This window comes from Pezoporus flaviventris, unplaced genomic scaffold (genome assembly GCF_033815535.1).
Source record: "Pezoporus flaviventris isolate CSIRO_AGI_PZ_B2104156 unplaced genomic scaffold, CSIRO_AGI_Pfla_v1 ptg000007l, whole genome shotgun sequence".
Lineage (NCBI taxonomy): Eukaryota > Metazoa > Chordata > Aves > Psittaciformes > Psittacidae > Pezoporus > Pezoporus flaviventris.
In genome coordinates this window covers 23,246,007-23,273,469 of record NW_026892555.1, presented here as the reverse complement: position 1 = coordinate 23,273,469, position 27,463 = coordinate 23,246,007, and the positions used below count along the sequence as shown (strand labels likewise).

The 27,463-nt window shown below is 40.7% G+C and overlaps 1 protein-coding gene across 1 annotated transcript in view; it reads left to right on the top strand.

Moving 5' to 3' along the window:
- DPY19L4 (dpy-19 like 4) overlaps positions 1 to 21,464 on the top strand; it is a 33,642-nt gene extending 12,178 nt beyond the window's left edge. The window contains exons 10-19 of the mRNA XM_061448081.1: positions 43 to 141; positions 1,637 to 1,710; positions 3,545 to 3,703; positions 5,324 to 5,443; positions 6,535 to 6,655; positions 8,123 to 8,179; positions 11,326 to 11,408; positions 13,219 to 13,351; positions 13,769 to 13,927; positions 16,012 to 21,464. Of these exons, the coding sequence (XP_061304065.1) occupies positions 43 to 141; positions 1,637 to 1,710; positions 3,545 to 3,703; positions 5,324 to 5,443; positions 6,535 to 6,655; positions 8,123 to 8,179; positions 11,326 to 11,408; positions 13,219 to 13,351; positions 13,769 to 13,927; positions 16,012 to 16,176 (1,170 nt within the window). The 3' untranslated portion in view covers positions 16,177 to 21,464. The remainder of the gene's footprint in view (positions 1 to 42; positions 142 to 1,636; positions 1,711 to 3,544; positions 3,704 to 5,323; positions 5,444 to 6,534; positions 6,656 to 8,122; positions 8,180 to 11,325; positions 11,409 to 13,218; positions 13,352 to 13,768; positions 13,928 to 16,011) is intronic.
- The last annotated feature ends 5,999 nt before the right edge of the window (positions 21,465 to 27,463 follow it).

Genomic DNA, 27,463 nt, shown 5'->3' with positions numbered 1-27,463 from the left:
TGAACTCTAAATGATTATGGCATTCTCAAAATATTTTTACAGATGAATATGAAAAAAGGTACATTTATGTCAAGATTGCTGAAAATAATGTACATTTATTTGGTACTCATGATAACAGTGACACTAAACTTCTTACTAAAGGTAAGATTCCTCTGTAAAAAAAGGGATTTTAATTGTCAAGATCTAAATGGAAAGTTGCAGATGTATCTTGGAAAAATCTTTTTGAAGTGTTTCTTATCTTACTGATCTGAGAGGTCATAGAATCATAGAATCATAGAATAGTTAGGGTTGGAAAGGACCTTAAGATCATCTAATTCCAACCCCCCTGCCGTGAGCAGGGACACCTTACACTAAATCATATCACCCAAGGCCTCGTCCAACCTGGCCTTGAACACTGCCAGGGATGGAGCATTCACAACCTCCCTGGGCAACCCATTCCAGAGACTGTAGTGACAGGACAAGGGGTAACGGATTAAAACTTAAACAGGGGAAGTTTAGATTGGATATAAGAAGGAAATTCTTTCCTGTTAGGGTGGTCATAGCTTAATTCATAGCAAATTGGAGTACTAAAATGTGTCATTTTGTAGCTATATAAAAGGTCTTTATCTAAGAACTGAAGCAGCTGTTTTTTGTTGGGGTTTTGGTCTTTTGTTGAGATCACAGCACAGTATAGAAATAATTCTTTAAATCACACTTTAGCTATTTCATAAATGTGGTTTTTGTCATATCTTGGATGGCATCTACAAACTAGTCTGAATATTAAAACAGTATTCTTGTGCACAGACAAGACCTAGTAGCCAGGAGCAGGTATGTGTAGGTAGGTGTTAATTTCCAATAAAATTTCAACTAGAATATGTGAGCAGAGACTTTTGCTTGGTGCAGCTAGAGGCTGAGATTACACAATGGGATTTTAGCCTGGTCTTGTATTTTGGTTAGCAACTCCCTCTTCCTGGCTTTAGTCTTTTACATAATTTATTGTGCTCTTCCTCTGTATCTCAAAGTTACCCCAAATGTGTTAGTTGACAGTGTCAGTTTAAAAGTAAAGAAGCGAGTGAACCCAAAAAAATCTGAGAGAATGCTCAGATATGGTTGTTTTCTTGCGCCACCCAGACTGGCTAGCCTTGCTATGTCTCCAGAAAAATAAAATCTAACCTTGAAAAACAGGGGTTAAATAACATGGACGCTACACAGAACCTTTGGCTGCTCAAGCAATTTATGTGAAGATTACAAATGCTCATAACTCTTGCGAGACTGGAGTGCTATTGTTTAGTGGAGCCAAACACAATGTTCTTTGGCTAACTTGGGTATAAGTCAATGTCTGTATTTCATGATCCTTTTTACACTGCTCAGTAGTCTTTTGACAACTTATTGACAGCTTTTCACTTGCCCTTCTCTTGAGGTGCATGGATGAAATGGAGTCATACTCTCAAGGAAACCCTAAAGGTAGATTTATTTAAGTGATGATTCACAAAACTGTACCAGTACCTTAACTGGCACACTTAATCCAATCTGTTAGTTTTAACTAAATCTTGAATAGTTGTTTGTTCCCTGACATTTTGTAATCTGAATGAAGTGACTGCATGAAGGCTGCTTCCAGCACTTGGTAAGACTTTTTCTCTGCTAAATTCATTTTCAGATGTTTGTTCCTCATAAAGAAAACGAGCATTTGCTGAAGTTCATTGAAGTAAAACTTGGCTTAAACACAACTAAGTAAGATTTTTAAACTCTTTGTACCTTGTAAGATATCCAAACTTTTGAAACTGCTCTGAGAAGTGTAAATTTTCAGTGGCTTCTGAGAATTTTGTGAGGAGTGAAGGAAATAGTTTCTGTTTGTCACTTGGTTTTAAAATTGAATCAACAAAAAATGCATGTACAGAATTTACTTAGGATTTTGAGGTTGCTGAAGCACCCCAATATTTTTCATACCTTGGGTTGAAAGCATTTCATAAATTTTTGTTTTCTTTTGATGCTAAAGAGCAAAAGGTTTTTATAACCTGCCTAGTGTTTCTAATAAGACTTGAAATAAAAGATAACAGGGTAAAGGTGGTGGTAGTAACTTTTCATAGCCTGGAAAAGAAAGGGCTCTGAAAAGTTATGAACTATCAAGCTATCTTAAGACAGGGTTTGGTTATGAGGGTTTATTTTTAGTTTTGTAAGAATAACACCTCCAACTCCCTCCCCTCATATATTTTGGAAGAAATTAGGACAAGGGACAACTTAGAGGGAATTGTATTCTAAGAAAAACTGTTTGCAACTCATCTGTAAGAGTTGAGTGTTGGTCTACAAGAAGATGTCATGGCTGCAGATTTTTTGGGGCACTTCAAATGGAGTATTGGTAAGGACTGAGGCACCTCCTGGACCCAAGCCAAGACTTGCAATTCTGTGCAGGAACTGGGACTCTCTTCTGCGAGCTGCATCTCTTACAAAACTACTTCACAGCCTTTCAGGGGAAGAAGTGGAAAATGGCATCACACACAATTGGAATTGTTGGGGAATTTTTGGAAGACAATATGTAATGTCATTGACTAACACACATTGTTTAACACACAAACATGCATGTTCTTAAGTGTTTTGCAAGAAAAGAAAGGACTGCTTCTGCTCAGGATTTCAGTTTATTCAGCTACCAGGTATTATGGATTTTATTGTTTCCCCCCCAGGGATTTGCTACATGTTGTTTTCCAGGCTGTCAAACTCTTCAATGAAGCCAGTGATTGAGGCAAACTGCGTGCATCTACGCCTAGAAAATTGTTTAACTGGGGGTTTGAATTGTGGTTTGCAGCACAAGAGCTTCAAGATCTGTCTTTTAAGGCCAGTTTGGACATGCCCGGCTGTTAATCTTTAAACTGGTTCTGTCTAATTGAAAGTGGTTCAGTTCTCTAGTCTTCCTTTCAGGGAAAAGAAAAAGAAAACAGGGAGGAAAGAAAACAAAGTAAGACAAGAATGCATTCACAGCATCACATGCTGCACCAGTTTCCAATGACAATAAACACTGATAGTGCTTCTTGGCAGAATATATAATCTTTCTGCTCATTAATTGGAAAAGAAGAATGATCGAGTGGGTTCAGCTGCAGAACTAGAATTTCAGCATTAAGGATTCTATTCTTGGCAGTGCCTTAGGTTTGTTTGTGATCTCAGATGACCACTTTCCCTTCATCTCCCTGTTTGGAATGAGGACAAGCATACCTTCTTGCATCAATATCTCTAAAATCGTAATCCACTGCGACAACAAAGTGCTTTGTGGTCCCCATAATGGAGTTACATGGGAGGCCAGGTTTTTATGATATAAAAGAGTTGTAGTCTGATCTCTTCAGATCACAGACTCTTTTTTTTTGGAAGATGAGCTTTTGTCAGTGTCATGGTTTAAGTTACTCTGAAGAGTACTTGCAAAGCAGTTTCAATTTATAAGAAGATACTTTCAGAGATGAATTTCAGATAGTTTCCTATGACATGACTAGGTTAAGCTGTGAATGGTTTTGTGCTGGGTTATTTTTCTAATCTGTGGGGTATTGCTATTGTTTTTAATGGGATGTTTTTGCCTTACTAGGAATTTTACAATGAATTGGCTCCTTTGTCAAGAATCTCTTCAGGCACCCTCCCAAGACTTTTTTTTGCGACTAACACAGTCATCACTGTTGCCTTTCTATATTTTAGTATTAATTATCTGCCTTTTTTCTGTAACTCAGGTCATTTTTAGGAGAATTTGGTAAGTAACTTATTTATACTGAAAAATACAAAGTTTAAAATAAGAGGTTCATGGATGTCTGAGTGAATGGTCATCATATTTGTGGCTACAAAGTTAGCTGCTCCCATTGAACCTGACAGGGTGTAAGCACCAGGAGAAAGACTCACCAGAGGTTTCTGAAGAAAGTCCTTTAGTGAGGAGCTTCTTCCTCACTTCCCTGCAGTCAGGACAGGGAGCTGTCGGTTTGTTTCCCCCCAGGTGCAATATCTGCAGAGCTCTCACTAATGTTCAGTGACATATTTGTCTCTTCCAGTCTGAGGGAGAAAGATATTTTTCCACTTCCAACAGCAAAGTTATCTGATTATTGCAAAAGAATTTGTTTCTCTGGTTTGGGGGTTTTATTGTTTTTTTTTTTGAAGTTAACACAAAATGAAGGATGACACGGGTGGAGTTGTGAGGAATTCAGATTACTAATGCTTCACCTTTTTTTAAACTCTTGTTTACTGTGATAAGGTCCATCAGCCTTTGTTGCTTAGAACAGAGCTGAAGTGAAACTGAGTCAATTATTTTTAGCTTCACAGTGATTCACAGTTCCCTTGAGAAAAGGTGTAGTGGAGCTGTCTGTTTACAGACTAAGAATAGCAGCACTATATCCTAGTGTAACTTGTCTTGGAAACTCAATAGCTGGGGAATTATCTCTTCCTGGCAGAAGATGAACGGTGTAACTGCTCAAGTATTAAGGCAAATTTCTCACTTGTCTGCAGCAAAAATCAATAGATTTTCTCAAGGATCAAGTTTTCTAATAGATAAAGATTATACTGCTATAAATGAAAATGTTTGTCGGGTTGGATGTGTGATAGCATATTCATAACAACGAAACAAACTTTGGATTTTTTGCTAGTAGCTGAAATAGCTGTTTACTGTTTTGTAATGAGCAGGGACTCCAGTATGTCCATCAGCTTTTTGAAAAAAGCTTAAAATAAACCTTTTCCCCTCTTATTTCCATTTGTTGTGAGGAAGTTTATTATAAAATTGTAACCTGAAATCACATCATGGTAGCATAAAATGTTATTTATTGTGTGCCTTGCTACCTTCTCTGTAGAAGAACATTTGTTGTAAGATTTTGGTTATTATTTTTATTTATACTATATAACTAGAATTTATTACTATGTGAGTAAAAGCAGGTTTTGTTGTCTTACTTTGCCATAAAGTGGTATACATATTCTCTACACATTGTACAGGCTCCATAATTCTTCACCAACCTTATGATATGAAGAAACTTAGAACACATGTACAGCATGCTTCATCTAAATGTTTGTGGAGTGTGCATGCTCTTAAATTAGACTGTCTCTTGGTGCTAAATTGCCTTAAAATAAGATTTATGGTCATGGGCAATGATCCTATTGTATTAATTCACAGCTGTTGCTCCAGAGAGGTTATAGTCTAAAACAAGGGACAGAGGGTACTGATGGATCACTGATGAAGTACAAGAATCAAATAAGCAGTGCAACAGTATTGTATGATATGACATAGAATGATCTCAATGTACTGCTGACTTAAAGGTCATAAAAGTATTTTTATTGGCACCTCTGCCTGAGATAATGTCTGAATTAAGTGATGTTTCATTTTCTCCAACTGCAGTGGTGAACCACTGAAAGAGACAGTTAAACTTGAGGATGGTCGAATTGGAGAGAGGCCAGAAATAGTTTATCATGTAATTCACACAATTTTACTTGGTTGTCTAGCGATGTGTTTGGAAGGGTAAGTCTCATTTTGATGTATCTCTTTTGACAGCAACAGGGTTTCTAACTAGACATGATTCACCTTCACTCCTTTTCAGAAACATATTTGGCATATAGTGGTACTATATGGTAGTTAGTAGGGGAGAGAGCAAAGATCATTTTGACTATAAGTGGGATACAGGTATATGGTGAATTGTGCTTGGTCTCTTTAACTTGTTTTCCAAGCTTTAATGCTGCCAAAATCTGAGGCATTAATTGAAGCAAATCTTAATAACTTTCTTTATAGTACTTAAATGTAGAACTGTGCTCTGTAATTCTTTTAATATTGTATTCTAGCAAGGTGTTGTGTAGTGTTTTGATGAACAGTCTATGTTCTGGAATATTGGGACATGAAAGATTTCTTATCCGTCTTCTTGAGTCTAAGCTAGCGTGAAGAATACTTTTGCTTAACATGTTAAAGTAGTAACAAAATTATTTTCAAAGGTACTGTGTTACTCCTTAAAGCTACAGAAGCTAATATTTGGAAAACATAATTGTTCTAATCTTGGCTTTCAGCTAAATCAGCTTAAAGGTGGCAGACTTGTATTATGCTCATTGTGAATATTCACGAATTCTTTAAGTGAGCAGACTGTTGTGTCACCATGTAGTTGTTTTAACTTGACTGGTCTGTTGCTAAGAGTCAGACAATACCAGCAAATCATAAATGGTTTATGAAATATTTTCCTTTCCTTTCTTCAGGAAATCCCTTATAGTACAATTTCTGTACAGCTTTCTTGAATAGCTGGGTTTTATCCTTCCTTGGCTGGAAAATTGCAACAGCCAAGTGTCTTTACAAGTGTCTCTGGTTTTCTTCCATTCTCCCCTGAACTCTGAATAATTTTGTCATCTTTTACCTTGGCTCTTGCTCCTGCATCTCACAGCAGGTAATCAGGTTCCTGCTCTTCTGCTAGAGAGTTCCTTGGTTTACCCTTCCGTGCCATCAAATTTGATCTCGGATTGCTTGAACATCTAGACTGTGTTTGAAGTGAAAAACAACTGAATGTTTGTATAAATAGCTTGAATACAGAGACATGTGCAGAGTCCCAGCTAAGTTATTGCAGTGTTTTTCAGAATGAAGTATTTATGGACGCCGTATGTTTGCATGCTTGCTGCATTTGGTGTGTGCTCTCCTGAACTTTGGATGACACTTTTCAAGTGGCTTCGACTGAAAGCTGTCCACCCAATATTGCTGGTGAGTTGCTGTTGCCAATGTCTTGGGAATTACAGCTAGTGAGCATATAACTTTTCCAGTCACAGCTACCTAAGACCTATAGATGAACCCAGCAAAAGAGCATGTAGTTCTGTGAGCAGTAGATCTCATATGGTCTGCTTTTCTTTGTCTTCTGTTCTTAATATCACACTTCACATGTTCTCTGGTACCTGATAACAAAGTTGGGTTCACACTACAGCTTTTCCTCATAAGAAGCAAGGCTGTCTTCATATCTCTTTCACTTACCTGTTTAATTTCTTTTAACAAACGTTTGAGACCTCAAGCTCTCTGTCGTACTTAGTTGAGATTGGCCAAGAAAGGCAATTACTTCCTAAATTACTTTTTAGGAGTAATGTGGGAGAAAAAGTACAGGCATGCAGGCAAGCATTGATATAAGCCCTTTTCCACTAGGAAATGAGTCAAAAAATCTGGTAGTTAGGTGTATTTAATGGCTGAGAGTAAAGCTGCTTCATAAGAACTGGTAAGTGGGATTACTTTGCATAGATTTGTTTATGTGTGGCCATTATAGAGAAGTGTCTACTTCCAACCCTAGCTTTATTCTTAATATGTCAACAGTTGCTTTGTGTAATTTTTAGCAGCTTTGTGCATTTGTTTTATTAATAAAATAAGGATATTACCTTAATTTTAAGAGGCTAATAGGAATAAATACTTAAACAGAGATTCACTGTGTCACTTGTGAAAATGCCATACACTGTTATATCAGAAACATTGACAGTGTTCTTCCAATAAAGAAGCAGCAATATGTCCATGTACGTGGTAAACACATTCTTCTATATACAGTATGCTTTCTGCTATATAGACCTGCTTTTTTACTGTAGTAGATATGTTAATGGCTTATTATCAAGAGAATGCCTTGTCTGCATTCCTTACTGAATGTTTCCTATACCATGCAAGTTATTTTCTCCTTTTTGCAAAGCTGAAGAATGAGTTTCTGGGCTTTGTGTATTAATATTGTTAATGTGAACGAAAGCATCAACAAGATCAGAGGTTTGAAATACTTGTTTCATACTTTTTTCCTTTTGCAGATTCTCTCACTGCATTAATATGTTAGGTGTTTGCTTTCTTCTGTTCCCTACATCATGTGCATGTTGTGTCATTGTTATTTGAGTAGTAATTGACCCTCCCCAGTATTGATGGGTCAAAGTTATTGTGGGTCATAGAATCATAGAATAGTTTGGTTGGAAAGGACCTTAAGATCATCTAGTTCCAACCCTCCTGCCATGGGCAGGGGTCAAATAAATTCTCCCATGCTAAATTGTGCAAATTCTTGTGTGTAAAGAGTTTTTTGCCTCTTAGAAAACCACAGTTTCACCTGCTGTCACTCAAAGGTTTTGGCATATATATGGCTTACTGTATGAGCGGAATCAACAAATAGTCCAAGGTTGGAGAATGATGCATAATCCATTTCTTCTAACATGTATTTTCTAGGCTCTTATTCTGAGTATGGCAGTTCCCACAATAATTGGATTCAGCTTGTGGAAAGAGGTAGGAAAAGTACCTTTGTTTCTTTTTGTTTTGTATGTAGGCACACTATGAGTCAAAATGATGAGCAAATATAATGAAATATGCTTGGTGAAATGAAATATATATATAAAAGCTGTCATCCACTGAAAGTTTGGTTTTAGGTTTGGGTTTTTTGTAAACAAAACTGTTTGCATTTTTCAGTCAGAGTTATTTCACAATTTAATTTGTTAATGATTGTTTACTGTAATTAAGTGTTTAAATTTAAAGGAAGACTTTATTATATGCAGCTATTAGGCTTTGGATATATAAGCTGACTCAACAAAGCAAATACTGCCAAATAAAAACTCAGGATATTGAAAACTGTGTTGCCCCACTCTTGGTTTTAGTGAGAGGGAGTAAGGTTAGATGGAAGTAGAATTATGGGAGGCCATATACGAATAACCTGTTTGAGAAGCTCCCATCAAATTGTAATGGAGTTAAATCCTTCATGCAGAGCACTGTGTAGAGGTGTGTGTATACTGCTTACAGGGAAGAAAAGCTACAGATGTTTCCATGTTCAAAATAAATACTTAGTCCTTTATTGCAAGTCACAGACACCCTGGGGAGGGGAAAGGGTTAGGGTTAGGGTATTGGGAAATTATTTTTTAAACTTCTGTAAGTGCAAAATATGTGGAAAATATCCCATAAAGTGTAATGGTCTGCTGCATTGATGTAGCTTCAAAATAGTTTGGATAACTTTATAGGAATTCAAATATGGAAGCCAGTCTTGACCAACACTATTGTAACATGTTTTGTAACATCAATGTTGTTATAAAAACTTTGGTTGCAGTTTAATCTGACTCTTTAGACATTTCTGCCAGAGTGGTAGATATTCTTTTGAAAAAGAGCTACAATTCTTCAAAAATGTTATGAAATCTATTATAATAAACTAGTTGACCAAATAATTCTGAGTTAAATCTGGGCAGCAAATGGATTGAGAGCAATCCCAAGGAGAAGGACTTGGGGGTGTTGGCCAACGAAAAGGTCAACATGAGCTGGCAGTGTGTGCTTGCAGCCTAGAAAGCCAAATGTGTCCTGGGTTGCATGAAGACGAGTGTGGCCAACAGGTCCACAGAGGTGATTCTCCCCCTCTACTCTGCTGTCGTGGGACCCCACCTGCAGTCCTTCAGCTCTGGGGCGCCAAAAAAAGAGGGAGATGGACCTGCTTGAGCGAGTCCAGAGAAGAACTGTGAAGGTGATCAGAGGGCTGGAGTACCCCTCTGTCATGGTTTAAGCCCCACTGGTAACTCGGAGCCATGAAGATAAGTTGAGAGAGTTGGGCTTGTTCAGTCTGCAGAAGAGGAGACTCCAGGGAGAGGTTACTGCAAACTTCCAGTACCTATAGGAAGCCTACAAGAAATCTGGAGAAGGACTTCTACAAGGGCATGTAGGGATAAGACAAAGGGAAATGGCTTTAAGCTGAAAGAGGGGAGACTTAGATTAAATATTAGGAAGAAATTCTTTACTGTGAGGGGGATGAGACACTGACACAAACTTCCCAGAGAAGCTGTGGCTGCCTCACCCCTGGCAGGGGATGAGGCTTTGAGCAACGTGGTCTAGTGGAAGGTGTTCCTGCCCATGGCAGGGGATTGGGACTGAATGATCTCTAAGGTCCCTTCCAACCCATTCTGATTCTGATTAATTTTTAATAAAAGCAGTGTGGGAGTTTGGACTCTAGGGGGCTTCATCTATCGCAGATCCAGTTTCCGCTTTTAAGCGGTGGTGAACACTTCGCTCTCCAGGTTCGTAACTCATCCCTGAGTTTAAAAACTTTGATTAACAGTAATGGGACAGTGCAAATGCCTTGAGGTTCTTAATCTGTTACCGTGGCTATAAATGGCTCAGTGTACAGCTCAGCATCTTTCTGCTTGGTCACCTTCTGACTCAGTCTGACGTAGTCCATCATCTAACTAGATTTTTCTAAGCGCTTTGATTGATGAGTGGAGCTGGTTCTCCTTGAGGTGGCAGTAGCGGTTCCTTTTTCTGTTTGTCTATTGTTCTGGGGACAGATCAGGTCTATATGTTACAGCACTGCTACAGCTTTCAGCCCCGATACAAACATATGGCAGCTGTTCTTGTGCTACCCTAACATGGCTGGTTGTGAACTGCTATCACTTGACAGCTGAATTGTCCAGGTAATGGGGTGGAACCCCTCAGTTAAAAGCAGGCTCCCACTTCTGACTGTCCTCTCTGGCTGTCCCCAGGTAAGTTGTTCCTTTAGTCTGGCATAACCTGTAAACTTTTTCAAAAAGAGCTAGTGTTCACTAGCTTTCATTTAGCATTTACAGCAGCATGATTGTGCTCCAGCTCCTTGAGGCTGACCAGCTTCTAGCCATGCCTTCTTCAAATGTTTATCTGAAATAAGCTAAAGGAGTGACAATTCTCACGTCTTAATGAAGGATCTGTTGTTCCTTCACCCCTCAAACCTGACAGAATGGGGAAGCCATACTGCAGGCTTGCAGTCAGGGCTGGTCTGAAGGAGTTAGCATTCTGTTTGACTTCCCAGAATCCCTTCTTTTCCCAAAATGTTTTTCAAGAATATAAACTGAGATGTCCTACTTCCTAAAATATACTGTACTTCACTAGTTGAAGTAAAAGCCAGAGGAAAGTCCGGGCAGACTACCTACCTAATGATCTAGGAAATTTCTTTACTCCTGTCTTTCTTGCATAGCATCTTTCTGACAAGTCACCACAGTCCAACCCCTCCTGCTCAAGCAAGTTTACCATGAGAACATGTATCAGCTTCTTGGTTCAGTGTCCTTACTTGTATGTATTTGTGTTTGAAAACCTGAACTATGGTTTTGATGCATTTAAGACCAGTTAAAGTTGATGGATGTTGTTGTCCTATAGGTTTTTTTTGTTATTGGGGTTTTTTGCTTGGTTTATTTGTTTGATTATAAGTATTATAATAAAATAGAGAGAGGTGAGAGCTTATGTTTAACGTACTTATTTTGGAGGTGGTCTCCTGCTGTTAGGTAAACTGTGTTTTCCAAAATATTCAAACAAAAATACCAATTAGGAGGGAAAGCTCAGATGAAACCCTTTTCTGTTACTTAAGACTTAAATAATCTAGAGAGCATCTCATTATATTAACTGTAAGTAACCAAAGATAAATATGTTTCCGTCAGTTTTTCCCTAGGATAATGACAGAGCTTTCAGAACTACAAGAATTCTATGATCCTGATACAGTAGAACTTATGACATGGATAAAGTAAGTTTGAAGTCCTACATTTCTGTTTTACTGCTTTATATCAGGGTATTTTTATCTCAGCATTTTGTGGAGCTCCCTCTATTAATCTGAGTTTTCCCTTGCTAAGACATTCCACAATATGTGGGAGGAGAAGTGTGTATTTTAGGTTTGGTATTATTCCTATGGAAAGAAACAGGAATGTATTTATCATCGATTACAAGAGGAGAAGATCTTGAAACACCCAAGCAAATCATGTTTAATATCATTGCTAGACCTAATTTCCAGATAAAGGCGGACATCTCAGTACCTGGCTCTTTGCATGCTACCTTTTCCGTAATTACAGGATTCATGTTGGCTCTCATGATTCATGTGATGCCAACAGGGGGCAGAAACGCTGCAGTTCTTGTGTGCATGAGCCAGTAAAATGAAATGCCTGAATGTCGCCATTTAGACTTCAGTCAAGATACATGCATTATAACATAAATGATTCACACTTCCTCTTTGACCAGAAGGCTGGAAGGGTTCTTGCATGTCTGGCTAGGTAGGGCATGGCAAATACTGAGCTCTGTTATATAGTTCATACTGAACCAAATACATAGCTAATACTGAGTCAAGTTACTTTCACAGATGTGTGTTTCTTCTCACCAGAAGTTTCAGAACTGGATTCTGGTCTCATTCAATCTAACTTTGAACTATGTCATTAGGAACTGCACTTCTCTGAAAATGAGATCCCCTGTGTTCAGATAACTTACTTTTAACTGTATTTATATATATATATTATTTTCTGTGTCTATACAGTCTTTAATATCAATTTGTTCATCTTCAGAAAAGGGAAGGCTGGTAATTGTGGTGTTCCAGCCAGTTTCTTCTTTCTGTTATAGTAGTGTATGTTGTTTGCCACTGCTGTAGCTCTTGATGGCAGCAAATGGAATAATGCCAAGTACCTAGTGGCTTTTACATTAGTCTGCATGCATTACACTTCAAGCACATAATTAATCATGGTGAATTGCATTGAGATTCACTCAGCTAAGAACAATTTGACTATCCTTATTTGTATCAGCTGTTCATATTTTCAATGAAAATAAGGATTTTTTTTAATTATTATTTTTTAAAAGGATATACTTAGATATCCATATTGGAATTTTAGTTGAATGTAATCATTACAGTGTATTTTCTTAAGTTTTTCTGTCTGAGAATATAAACTTATTGTGAATTTTCTCTGCAGGAAAAGTTGCCCAAAATCTGTAATGAAGTGTGACAATGACTGTTTTCTTTCACTAAAGCACGAATGTGAATAATGAAAAAATTAAACCAAACCCAGGAAACAGAATTACTGCAAACATTATTCTGTAGCATGATACTGTTTCCTCATAGATAATGAAATATATACTCCTAGAGATCAGATGAAAATAATCACAAATCTTTGACTTTCAAGATAACGTTATGCTTCTATTTCTACCTGCCCTCCCTCTCAAGACTGTTTTGTCACAAGTCAGCAACCATTCAGAAGAGCAATAGTTTGATGTGTTCCAGGACTGCATCACTGTTCTGAATGGTGCTCCATGGGTTGCAGGGAGGGGAGGAGAATGTCCACCCCTTGCCCCAACAGGAAGAATTCCTTGCAAACTCCATATTGCTGCAGGTCTAAGCTTTTCCTGGCAAGGAAACTACTGTCACTGCAGCATTAACATCAGTTGTGATTAGACCCCCAATGATTTCTTCATGTACTCCAATTCATACCTTAAGAAGATTCATACAGTGTATAAAATTAAAACAATTTTTTTGAGAAATGCATCCAATACTCAGACATGTGTTAATGGTGCTTTTGCAGGCGACAGGCTCCTGTGGCTGCTGTGTTTGCAGGCAGCCCACAGTTGATGGGCGTGATTAAGCTCTGTACCGGATGGATGGTGTCAAGCTTGCCTTTGTATAATGATGCTGATCTGCTGAAAAGAAATGAAAATGTAAGTATCCAATTCTATTAATGTGGCATCTCACAGGAACTGTCTTCCTTTTCACCCAAATATAATGAGGAAAAACATCAAATATATTGAAAGGAAGGAAGACATAGGAGTCTAGCAGACAGGGAAGGGAATATCACGTAGATTATCAATGCTTCAATCTGTACAAGAACAAATATCAAAATATTATTTCTGAAGACTTTTCAGGCCACTTGGAGTATATAAAATGAGAACTTGCCTTTAGCAGAGACAAATACTTCCCATTCAGCTGGCCACTTGTTTTGGAGATTTCGAAACTAAACCTTTTATAGTTTGGTGTGTACATATAATTTATTATTGCAGATAAGTTACCCTTCTCCCCCGAGTATTTAATTTATCACTGGTTTTTGCATTGCATGAGTATGTTTTCTTAATTTATAGATTTATCAGATCTATTCAAAGAGGTCAGCAGAGGATATTTATAAGATACTCACATCTTACAAAGCCAATTTTCTGATTATTGAAGATTCAATTTGCAATGAAGTGGGACCTGTAAGAGGATGTAGAGTTAAAGATCTGTTGGACATTGCTAATGGTCATGTAAGTAACAGTAAGAAAAAAAGAATGTTTGAATGCACAAGTAATTAATTTTAAAAGAAATGGTCTTATAAGGCTGATCTTATTTTTCTGGTTGTAATTGACATGTAGACAAAGACTCATGAATTTTAGGTGGTGAATTAAGTTTTGATTTGTCTGTTTCTTACACACCTGTAACCTTATCCCATATTATTCTTTAACTGCCCTAATCCCTCCTGTTACGTTAGTACTTGTGCTGCTTTTCTGCTAATCATTAAATACCATTTAACTATATATAAATATTTAAGACTGTAACACCTGAAGAGGTTATTACAAAAGGAATAAAGCCCTGCCTTGGAGGGCATTCCTTACTAGCTTTGAAGATGAAATTTTAAAATGGATAAACTGAGTTCTTCTAAAACTCTGCCTGGGATGAAGACCAGCCTGCCATTCAATCCAGTGCAGCCTGTTTGGTACTAATGAGGTCACAAGTCTGTTTGGTCTTGCAGATAGGTTAGCACCCCAATAGATAGCTTAAGCCACAGCTGCTGAAAAGATTGTTGGTTGAATAAACTGCAGAGTTATGAGTATTTACATGAATGCTGCTTCAGTTGCTGCCATGCTGTGTCTGTTCTGAAAGCTGATAGTGCCGCTTTTGCTGCTGAAGTAGTGAGTAAGATGAGGTTTATAGAGTGATCTCATTGCCACTTGTTTTTCTGTTTCCTGTGAATCCAGCCAAAGTTTTGCCTTTACAAAGGCAGGAATGACCCTTAACTCACTTAGGGTTTGGTTGCTCATTCTCAGTTCAACAGGAGAGAGGGAGACACGAGTTGCTTCTAACATCAAAAGACAATATCCAATGCAAGGAATCTCTTTGATAAATGCCACACACAGCACTGACAGTACGCATAAACTGTTAGTATTTTTGTGTAATGAGGATTGTCAAAGTGACAAAAGGTTATCCTATCTGTAGTGGAGAGATTAAGAAAGGGAAAATAAGGTTCATGATGAGAGTTTAATTTCCAACAGGAATAAAATTGTGGGGGTTTTGGTTGGTTGTTTTGTGTTTTTTTGTGAGGTTTGTTTTTTTTTGTGGAATTTGTTGGTTGGTTGGTTGGGATTTTTTTTTGGGGGGGGGGAAGAGTGGGGGTCAGAAAGTTGACATAGCTTGTTCCTGACAGTTGGCAGTGTGTTGTCTCAGAAGCTTTGAAACAAAACTCTCAGATTTCCTTACTAACAAAAATTGTTTAAGTTGTATTGAAAGATAATCAAGGCTTTCCAAACTAGGGCATATGTAATTGGAGAGTTATTTATTTATAAGACTTACTCCCAAAGTAAGTGAGACAGTGGGCATGCTGTTATGCTGTTGACAGGTTCTGTTTTCCAAATTGCTGTGTTTAAAGAGGTAAGTATTACTTTCTAGCTTGGACAAAATCCTATAATCCTAGTCTGGTATCTTGCTTCTGATACTGGCTGAGAGCATATGATTATTGATAGACAAATGTTTTCTAGCAGTCTGTTGCTAAAGGATTGTAGCTCATAGGACATATCTTTGCATTTGTAGCCACTGGTAGATTTTTCTGCATTAATTTGTCCTACCAGCTTTTCTTAAACCCATGTAAATTTGTGCCATCAGAAGGAGTAGCAAAGGGATTTATTTAAGAATATTGGATAGTAGATACTAAAGTGCACAAGCACTTTACTTCCAAGTCAGTTGGTTGGAATGTATAGGGTGATACATGTGTGTCTGTCTTTAGGCTTTATTAGGTATGTCAAACTTTCTTGGCCTGGAAAACATCATTGAGGGTTTCCTACCCTATACAAGTGGTATGCTATGTACAAGTCAGGTTTGAAGCTTTCTGCTTTCTGCTGCCATTGTTCTTCATTGTATGAATAAAGTTCATGTCTGCTATCCTACAAAGGTATTAATTCACAAAGGCTGTTTTAGATGGTTAAATTATTGAGGAATATGTTTTCATCATACAGCATGGAAATTAAATGTTTATTGTAAACGAAATTTACAGAATACAGGAGTAAGTTAAATGTGTAGCGTTATGTTCTGTAACCACTTATCTTCACTATTTTAATTAGATCTTCTTTTCTGGCAGGTGGTTTGTGAGGAAGGAGACAGCTATGCCGACTCAAAATATGGACGATTTTGTCATGAAATCAAAATGAATTATTCTCCATATGTTAATTATTTTACTCGAGTATACTGGAATAGATCCTACTTTGTATATAAAATCAACACTGTGATATCCTTCCAGTCATGAAAAAGCATGCAGGCTTCTTTCTGAGGATTGATTGAGAATGGAATTCGGTTGGAAGAGTACCTTTTGATCAAGGGAGTTATTTTTGCAGATACATGTGCATATATGCAGTGTATTGACAACTTTATTTTACCAAACTGGAGTTCTTTGAACTGCAGATCAGCAGACACAGATATCATCCTTGAAGGAAACAGGAAAACTTGTCAATTTTACAGTCTCTGCAAAGTGTGACAGTCTTCCAGGTTTTTGCATTTTCTTTGCATTATAAATCATCTTCATGTAAATGAGATTTCTAACTTTAGTGTTAGAGAGCTGATGTGGATAGACTTCAGTAAATGCAGAAAAGTTATTTAAAGAGCTCATTTAAGATGTACAGCTTTTATTTTCTAGTAAGAAAGCAGTCGGTATCCTGAGTCTTTTCAAGTAAGTGTTTTGGGGTTTTTGGTTTTTTAATTCTTCCACTGTAAGCATTTCTGTGTTTATCAAACACACATTCATGCATTGTATGTGTAGCTGTCGTGTTTATATAAATCAAATAAGGAAGATTTTATTTAAACTGCACTTCCTTAGATTAAGGCACTGATCTTTACATTGTTAGAGACATGTAGAAGACATGGTGGAAGTGCTTGGACTTATACCTAGCAGTAGGAGTTGACCAGGTCAGATATTCAGTATGGAAAGAACTTGTCTTCAGGATTTTTCCATGCTTAAGTGTGTATGTATGTATGCATATGTGTGTCTCAGCAGCTATAAGAATGGGCCAGTATAGAACAGTATGCCATACTTGCTTTTAGACAAGTGTAGGAGGACAACTAGGTTTGCTACTGAGACTTCTGCACTTCTGTTTCACCCCCTCTGCCTGCGTGCTGGCACCTGTGTGTGTGTGTGTGTGTGTGTGTGTGTGTGTGTGTGTGTGCGCGTAGGGATGGGTGATACTCATTTCATTCAACTTACTATGTTATAACTACATAAGATATTGCTGTAACTATGACTTAAAACACTATAATCACCACCATTAATACATAATGGTACAGTTTTTCATAGCTATTTTTATACCAATTATGCAACTACACTGAGATCTTCTAAAATTTGGGAAAGTACTCTGTAATCTTGTTTCCCTCTAAAATTTGTCTTCCTCATATGACTCCCTTTGCATCTACAACTATTTTTCTTAACATATTATGTGTTCATCATGTTTCTTGCTGGCTGATATGCTTTCAAGAGAAAATGATGCTTTAATTACAACTCTAGGCCTAATCCTCATGTTGTAAGTGGAAAATCCACTAAAAGGTAACAATAGCTTTGTTTACATAGGTGTAGCTGGACAAAAAGCCAGGACATAAGTTTTGGAAGAGGTTATTCACCTACTAGGAATTACCTGCAGTTATGGATTCATGTAACACCTGGCCCAGAGACCAGTCTGTCAAACATGTGCAAATGTTTCTTTGGAGCCCAGATGTCTGTAGTCAAGGGTCTGGCACAATAGGATGATGAACGATCTGCAAACCATTCTGCAAAGGAAAGCTGCAAAATTATCCTTGCCACACTTGTTGATGAAAGGCAAACTCAGAGATTTTAACTCTGAAATTATTAGGAACTGCAGCATGTTGGTGATGTGGGTGATTCTTTTCTGCTCTATGCAGATGCATTTGCTTACTTTACACTAACAGGTAGTGCTGAGATGTTTTAAAACCTGTTATCACTATTGGAGTGATATAAAAGAAAAACCTTTATTGTTATCAAAGTCAACATGTCTGTAATCTGTTTTCTACATTCAGTTATATTTTTAGGCCTCTGAGTCTTGAAAAGATGTTAAATTATGTATTTTATTGGAAACCAATGATCAGGTAAATCCACAGAATATACTGGGATAGTCATTGAGAGAGACCTTCATCAGTATAACTGAGTTACAAATTAAAAGTAAATATCCTTTCTCGGGATGCAGTCGTGTTGAGGACAGTGTGTATGTGTGTCTGTAGCCAAATGCAGTCTGCATTTGTTTGCTTACGGACAAGTGCATATGTTTTACTGAACTGGACTTTTCAATTACCATATAAGAACAGAAGGTATGGCAGGCCTGCAGGAGCCTTCTCTCTGTGTGCTAGTATGGAAGTAAATGTAGTATTTGAAAGTAAGATTAGCGTTCCTTATACAGTTTTAAGTTTGTTTGAATTGCTGTTACATGTCTGTGTGTCAGTCACTTGCTCGCCTGAAGTTAATCATTCATGAATACCATTTCATAACAGCAATAAGGCATTCCAGGTAGCAAACTTCAGGGTTACAACTGCTCTTGGGTGGATGAAGTCGCACAGTTTACGGCTTCATGCCTTAGACTGCCATGCCAAGATGCAATATTTAACTATCCTTGACTGCCTGTTGCTTTTTACCGCAGTACTGTATGTATGTGTTACCCCACATAGTTTGACTGCTTACACGTACAGCACACATGTTAAGAAAAAACCCACAAAAGAGGCCATCTGTACTTGTAAAGAAAACTACCTTGTAGTGTGTTGGCCTTTCTGCACATTTAAACAAACATGTTGAACTTTATTTGAACTGTGACATATTTTAGTTGTTAGTTTTGTCATAGTTTTTAAGATGTATTCTTGATACTTCAATTGATTCTGCTTTAGGAGAATCATTCAAGATTTTTACCTTTTTATATTAGAGAAAATTGTATTGCAGCACAGTTGGCACAGCAACCTTAAATAACAGAATGAACCTTTTATGTGGTAGAAATGCTGCTGTTGTTCCAGTAAAAAGGGCATCATTTGTAAAATGAGTGACTGGAAGAATCATATCTTACTGAGAAAGATGAGCCTGAATTTCTTATCCAGCTATCGATTAGCAAAAGTTTTACTGTCTATTTTAATCTCCACCTTCTGTGAAAAATAAGCAGTAATTTTCAGTATAACCCTCAGACAAGAACAGAGCATAATTACATCAGACTAGTACACAACCTGAGCTTGGTTTTCAGCCCTGTCTCAGGTTTAACTCCCTGGAAGGGCCGGGGGAACATTTTACAAGTTTTGATCTGTTTTGCTGTAGATGTTGCAATTCAGTTGAAACACGTGCCTTGCAAGCCTCTATTAAATGAACAGAAAACTCCCTTTGTGTTTCTTTTTGTGAAGATTGTTGGTTTTGTTTTGATTTTCTTTTTCTAAATCTCTGACTTTCTGATTTCTAAAGCTTCCTTTGTGTCTTAATACCCCAGTCTCTGAGGATGCTCCTGTAGTAAGAGGTGCAGCTGAGATGTATGCCAGCCATCTAACAGCTGATGTAAGAATTTGCATAGCAATTTGTGTTGCTATTTTGCTGGCTTATTTCCTCCTTCACGTTTCCAGTTTCTGATATGCTTCATCTTAGTAAAGGCAGAAAGATTACCTTGAAGAAATAAAGTGAGTATAGTATTTTCAGGCGCTCACCTGTCACAATTACAGTTGCAGGTTAAAGTTTAATCGAGCCACAGCTAAACTGATGTGTAGTTCTGTCTTAATCTTAAAAAAAAATGCTCTTTCACTTCTTGAATTACCACATACTTGAATTCAGTTGATAGATTTGCCAGGAGGTGTTTGAGAGTAAGTAAAGGCATTTCAGAAGCTTCTTTTCCTATTACTAGAAAAAGTACTGCTTTTATTTCTTCCAAAGTAAATGGAATACAGTTTGATACACTACAATCTTAAATGCAATTTCCATCGAGAAGGGGTAAGTAAGAGATGCAGAAGGAAGAAAGAAGGCCAAAAGATTTAACAGGCATTGAAAAATATTCAAACTATTTGCTCTGTGGCATTACTGGTTACTGAAAGGTAGAAGGTTAGGGACCAAATCTTATTCATACCACCTTATTTTTACTAAGTCATCTGCAAATGTCCAAATCTTATGATCCTTCGTATGCTTTCCCATGCAATTCACATGACTAGGAGCTGTTCAGGCAGGTTGTAGGGATTTGTAAGCTGTCATTGAAACTCTTCTTAATGACTGCTGTAACTTGTATAACCAATCCTTTAACCAAAAATCTAACAGAAGAAAGTGTAGGCTGTTTGTGTGGGTGCGTGGGCATGTGTGTTCTATTTCCATTTAGAGATGTCTGGTTTGCTCTTGTGTTTGGAGATGTAATGAGTGACTTCTGTTTTGCTAATTGGTGGTCGAACCTATGAATCTCCTAAATATGGACTGACAGGTGGACTCTAGAGTACTGTGGTATTAGAGATGAAATAAAAGCTGAGTTGATTCCAACACAAGCAATATTTTATGTGAAATAATACCTCAACATAGATCTATATAATCATGCCTTTAGTACTCTTTTAAAAACCTTAAAAAAGTGGTAATTCTAAAACATACAATGTGTGTTATTTTAATAATCATTCCTACACCCTCAGTACAGCTAAAAGAAAATACCACCTTTCTGTTGCTGCACTCTTACTATGCCAAATGCAGAGCTAGTGATGCCTAAAGGTCTTCTGAACTGTTTGGTACCTCAGCTAGATGTTTAAATGTGTAATTAATCTGGCAATGTTTTTGACTTCACAGCTAAATGTATGTAATTCTGCCTTTCAAGTTATGTTTAAGGTTACCTCTTTATTTGATGGAAAAGAGGTGGGTGTTTAATGCCTTCAAACTTTGTTACTTAGTAATGCAGAAGAATTTCTGGTGGTGCTTTACTTGTTAATGATGTTTAGAAGTAGCGTATATGGCATATGGACATATCTATGTGCAGCTATTTAATAACAACTCTAAGGAATCTAATTCCTTTTATCTTATTTGTTGTCTTGGACAGGTTTTTATTGAAATAATGTATACATAGTAAATATTTTTCTCTTGTGACAGCTTTTTTTCTGTAAAAAACAAAAAAAAGGTAATAAAAGCCAAGTTCAGAAAGTATGGATTGTTTGGGACACAAACTGGTTTCTTCTTTCATTTGAGAAGTGTGATAGCCTTTCACAAAACCATGTAGTTCATAATGAATTAACCTCAGAGGCTGCGGTAGTGAAGTGATTTTTATATTCTATCGTATTATTTGTATATGCAATTTTCAGTCAAGTGAAGACTGTACTCAAATACGTGTCTTGATGGGCAGCATCAGTACTCTTGCAGATGTCAAGGTATAGCAGCATGCTCAGGCTGGATCCATATGTCATGCTGGTTTGATGACCTCTTGAGACACACTGGCATGAGGATGAGCAGCAAAATATGAGGTGCTTCACACAGAACTATTGAACTCTGCCTTTCTCCCTCAAGATCCTCCCCACTGCAAGCATGTCACCTGGAAATAAATTGCTATGCAGCATCAAGTGCTTATTCATTTTATTTTATTTTTTTAATCAACTAATGTACCATCTGTCTTGACTTTTTACAGGTTATTATTACATGTATTGGAGCTTTCTATCATTTTACTACCTTGTTGTAATTTACCATGTACTGATATGAAAACCTTGAGATTATTTTAAGTTCTGAAGATGGTAGAAATACCCTATGAAATGCTTCTCCAAAAATCAGTCATATGACACCTAACAAAATGTGTCTTTATGTCTTTAATTCATCATGGTTCTGAGTTTGACTGTTCATCAGTTTGCTTCCTTTTAGTCCAGCCAGGGAATGCACCAATGTTGAAGTATCTAAGTTTATCCATTAATTCTTCCAGCACATGGGCTTTCTGATTGTTTGTCTGAAAGGGAGATGGAGCTTCCTGTCACCATGAAATATGTGTTGATGTTTGGGTGCTCTTCCATGTCTTTATCCAAAACTGAGACCGTGGTTACCAGCTGTGAAATACAGACTATCCTATTATATGTAATAGAATTTTATATTTATATTTGGATATAAATATAAATAAATATATCCAAATTTATATTTGGATATAAATAGGTGTGTAAAAAAAATGTGTATTTTATGTCTGTATCTCTGCATGAAATATATATTCTGATTATGGTCAGTGATTGAAGTTGTCAGCTAAAATTACTGTTGTTCTGGGGGCTTTCTCCCCTAAATGGTAGCTCTGTAATCTGTTTCCAGGACATAATTTCCCAGATTTTCCAAGTTTTGCTGTGACCCAGACCAGCACACTTCAATTCCTTTATGCTTTCAGATTGCTTGCATAGCAAATGTGGGAGATGGTTTTTAATAGTAATCAGATGAGGTGCATTTCATTATGAATTAAATTGCACATAGAGAATACACAATCTAGAGTATTACAGGTCTATTCAGTAGGTTAGAACACACCAGCAGTATATATGTTTAATTTCAAGAGTTCTGAGCAGCCTTTACAATGCCTTGGAGTTTCTTCTTGTTTCAAAGATATAACTGTAATGTCTGCTGGTAAGCCGTGACTTCTGATGGTACTATAGTGACTGGTTATAGCAAGACCAAAACCACATTAAAATGGACTTTTTACACTGTTGCAATAAATACTAGCAGATTCTGTAAGATTGTAGAATCATAGAATGGTTGGGACTGAAAGATGAGGATGCCCAAAGCCATTCTTTCCTCTGAAGAAAGCTGAGCAAGGAAGGGCAAGAATGCAGCTGCCTTCTCGAGCGCATCGTGTTGTGCTGTCTGTGAGACCCAGAGCAGGAAGCCGTGGTCTCGCTGGAATGAGGGCTGGGTGCTGGAAAGAGCACAAACAGTTTCCTTGTTTAATCTAACTTCAGCTGAACAATAAGAGACATCGCTGCTGCAGAAGTGATCCACCAGTTTATGCAGTTTTAGAAAGGTACAGTAAAATCAAGCCTTGTTTTTGTATCATCATGCAAACTTATTTCAGAAGCACTAACAGTACTTCACATCTGTTTCTGCATTATTGACACCTGCATAAACGCTGCTGCTTTTTTTTCTCCTCCCAATTGACCCACTTTATGATGATCCAATCTGTAGTCTGAACTTGCTGGTTGTATTCTAGTGGCTTGTCACAGCTGCAGGAGGTGCTGAGGAAGGCTGTCAGGCTTGCTGGTAGTTTGGCCTCAGAATAGCAATTCTTAGATTTAGTGGTTGCCATTCATAGTCTTCAGGTTTGCTGGAGAATGATAGAATCACAGAATGGTTTGGGTTGGAAGGGACCTTAAAGCTCATCCAGTTCCAACCCCCTGCCATGGTCACGGACATCTTCCACTCAAGCAGGTTGCTCCAAGCCCCATCCAACCTGGCCTTGAACACTGCCAGGGATGGGGCAGCCACAGCTTCTCTGGGCACCCCGTGCCAGTGCCTCACCACCCTCACAGGGAAGAATTTTTTCCTAATATCTAATCGAAATCTCCCCATTCCCTTTGATCTGTCACTACTTGCTCCTATAAAAAGTCCCTCTCCAGATTTCTTATAGCGCCCCTTTAGACACTGGAGCTGCTCTAAGGTATTCCTGGAGCCTTCTCTTCTGCAGGCTGAACAAGCCCAACTCTCTCAGCCAGCCTGTCCTGTTTCAAGACAAGTTTTGATCAGTACCAACACACAGCACAACCTACCCTCTTCTGCAATGTGTTGTGTCCTGCAGGCCTTACACAAACTCTCAACAAGCAAACTAATCCTAGAACTGGATGATCTGAGTGGTCTGGATGCTAACCCAAACCATTCTATGATCCTGTGATTCTAAACTGAATTTCTGTTTGGATGGTGGGGCTGGCTCATTCAAGTGAGTTAATGAGCTTTGGAGTACCTCTGTGAGGCAGGGAATTGCATTTTATTTTTATGTAGGGCGCAAAGAGTAAAGATAACACACTCAAAGGCTTGCTACCAAGCTTTGGTGTGGACCATAGATGGATCCTGATGGTTATTTTCCTGCCATTACCAGTAAACCATTCCTTAAAAATCTGCGGGTAAAAATAAAGTCTGGCAGCTTGTAATTGCAATGTGATCTTCCAACAATCCCTTCTCCTTGTGATCCCCCGCGGGAGCAGAGGTGCAGATCTAGCAGCTGGTCGTCACCTTTGACTGTTGCCTGTAATGTCTGGCTAAAGCTGATTGAAATGGTTTCTGGCTGTCTTGAACAAAGTTTCACTTCCAGCCGAGGTATGTTCCTAGTGCACTTACACAGCTGGCAACAAACACCCCGCCTGCCTAACAGCATTCCAGGAAAACTAGCAAACCTGTGTCCAAAACAGCCAAAGAAGGGTTTTTAATGGACAAATACCCCGTTTGACCAGCTGGATGCAGAGGCTCGGCAAAAGGCTCTTCCTGTGCTGTTACCATCACTATGTGAAGGGAGATGGTGGTGGTGTAGTTTACCAGGATGAATAGAAGCCACTGCTGGGACTTCTGCTTGGAACGATGAGAAAATGAGTAGTTTGGTTTGACAAGTAGTGGGGAGGGATTGGCACTGGGGCGGTCTGGCTTGGATTCATGCTTCCATAGAACAGGGTATGACCAGTGCAATGACTCCTGTACCCAGGTTGTTTTATGCGTGTTTAGCAGGTCTGATGTGTTTGCCCAGTTCAGAAGGGCCATTTAAGTAATGCTGTCCAGAACAGCACACACTATTCTATTTCCAAAACAATTTCACCCAAAGACTGCAATTTTAAATGTGACAGCTGGTGTTATTTCATGTTGCATATTGGGACATTTTGTTCTTCCCCCTTCTGCCAAAACTGCATCTTCCCTGAAGGAGCAGGAGCCTGCATATGCGCTCCAGAGAGGCCACGCTTCTATGACAAGCCCAGCTCCCATCAGAAAAATGTGTCTGCTGGGTTACAACTATTTCTCCATGATTCAAGTATCACAAGGCTCTCTCTGCTTTCTGCAATAGTGGCTTTTCTGCTGTTTCAGTTACTGGTTGCTCTTGTAGCTTGGCTGGGGGCTTTCATCTGTGCTCAGGAGAGCAGGAGGTCGCCCTTGTTCCTTGGAGTCCCCCATACCAGAGTGCACAGCTCCTGCTCCTGTGGCTGCCTCTCTTGAGGAAGAGCAGAAGAGAGTGTCTGGCCAGCAGGGGAATAGCAGAATCACAGGATGGTTTGAGTTGGAAGGGACCTTAAAGCTCATACAGTTCCAACCCCCTGCCATGGGCAGGAACACCTTCCACTAGACCAGGCTGCTCCAAGCCCTGTTTGACCTGGCCTTGAACACTTCCAGGGATGGGGCAGCCACAGCTTCTCCGGGCAACCACCTGTGCCAGTGCCTCACCACCCTCATAGTAAAGAACATCTTCCTAATGTCTAATTTAAATCTACTTTAAATCTACCCACTTTCAGTTAAAGCCATTCCCTCTTGTCCTATCACTATCTTTGTAAAAGGTAGCTCTCCAGATTTCTTGTCAGCCTCTTTACACAGTGGAAGGCTACTCAAAGGTCTCCCTGGAGCTTTCTCTTCTCCAGGCTGAACAAGCCCAACTTGCAGCCTGTCTTCACAGTAGATGCGCTCCAACCCTCTGATTATCTGCATAGTCTTCCTCTGGGCCTGCTCAAGCAGGTCCATGTTCCTCTTGCGTTTGTGCCGCAGAGCTGGCTGCCGTACTGCAGATGGGTTCTCACTAGAACAAAGTAGAGTGGGAGAATCACTGTTGGCCATCTTTCTTTTGACTGGGAGGATACAGTTGGCTTTCTGGGCTGCAGGCGCACACTGCTGGCTCATGCTGAGCTTCTCCCCAACCAACACGTCGAAGTCCTTCTCAGGGCTGCTATCAATCCGTTTTCCACCCTAGGCCGTGTTTGTGCTTGGGATTGCCCCGACCCACACGCGGGACCTTGCACTTTGCATTGTTGTACTTCATGAGGTTGGCGTTGGCTCGCCTCTCCAACCTGTCAAGGTCCCTCTAGATGGCATCCCTTCCAGCCAGCGTACCAACCGATCCACACAGTTTGGTGTCATCTGCAAACGTGCTCAGGGCACACTCAATCCCACTGCCCGTGCCCCTGACAAAGATGTTGAACAGCTCCATTCCCAACAAATAGAAAAAGCAAACTCTGGAATGGAGCGGATGGGCTTTCCCCCGGGATTGCCATGCACCGCGCCACGAGCGGGGTGGTCCCTCCCTGTCCCCGCCTATGGCTCTGCCCGGCCATGGGGCGGGACGGGTTCACATGTGTGTGCGGCGGGACCGCGGCTCAGTGCGCTCCGTGGGGTGCTCCGCTCCGCTCCGCACAGCTCCGCGCTGTTCTGCGGGATGGGCCGGGACGACCGCTGGCGGCTCCCGGTCCTGCGGCTGCTGCTGGTGCTCCCGCTGCTGTGCGGGGCGGCGGGGCTGGGGCGCGCCTGCGCTCCCCGGCTGCTCCGCTTCTCCGGGCAGGTGCCCGAGAACAGCCCGGCAGGAACGCGGGTGCGGGGCTTGCGGGTGCCGCTGCGGCGGCTGCTGGGCCCTGGGGAGCCCGCCGGGGAGTGGGCACTGGAGGGCGGCGGCGCCTTCCGCTTCTTCCTGCAGCGTCGGGCGGGCGGCGGGCGGGGGCTGCTGCTGCTCCGCACGGCCGAGTGCCTCGACCGGGAGGCGCAGCCCGAGTACGGGCTCCGGCTGCGCCGGCGGGCGGGACGGTGCCCGCGGCAGGCGCTGCTGCGGGTCCGGATCCTAGACCGAAACGACCAGCGGCCGCGCCTGCCCCCGGCGCGGCAGCGGGAGGTGGAGGAGCTGGCCCCGCTGGGCACGGAGGTGGCCCGGCTCCGCGCCTCCGACGGCGACGAGGGCTCCAACGCGCGTCTCACGTACGGGCCCTGGCCGCCGGGCGCCGGCAGCCCCCTGCTCTTCGTGGTGCCCCGCAGCGGGCAGGTGCTGACCGTGGGCTCGCTGCTGGGGCTGCGCCGCCTGCGCCTTTGCGTCGCGGCTCACGACCACGGCCGGCCGCGGCCGCTGCGCAGCCCCGCGCGGTGCCTGCGCCTCGCCGTGCGCGGCCGGCGGCCGGAGGGCGGCGGCGGCGGGAAGCGGCGGTGGGCGCGTTCGCTGCCGCTACCCGAGCGGCCGCCAGGACCCGGCTCTCGGCGCTACACGGCCCGGCTGCCCCCCGGGGCGCGGGTGGGCGACGCCGTCTTCACCGTCCCGCGGAGCCGTGACCGGGCGGTGGGCGGCTGGTTCGAGCTGGCTTCGCCCGGCGCAACACCCGTGGCGGTCGACAGGACGTCGGGGCGGCTCTACCTGCGGCGGGAGCTGCGAGCCGGAGGCCGGGCGGAGGTGCTCGTCAAGGTGCACCGCGGCGGCGACGGCGGAAGAGGTAGGGAAACCGGACGGGGAGAGCGGGGCGGCGGGGATGGGACCGCATCTCCCCTGGATGAAAACGGGTGGGGAAGGAGGATCCCCCCTCGGAAGGGGGGACGCTGAGCGGGCATGGCCGTGCCTCTTGTCACCCGAGGAGGTGCGGCAGCGGTGGGATGTGGGGAGCCGCGGCTG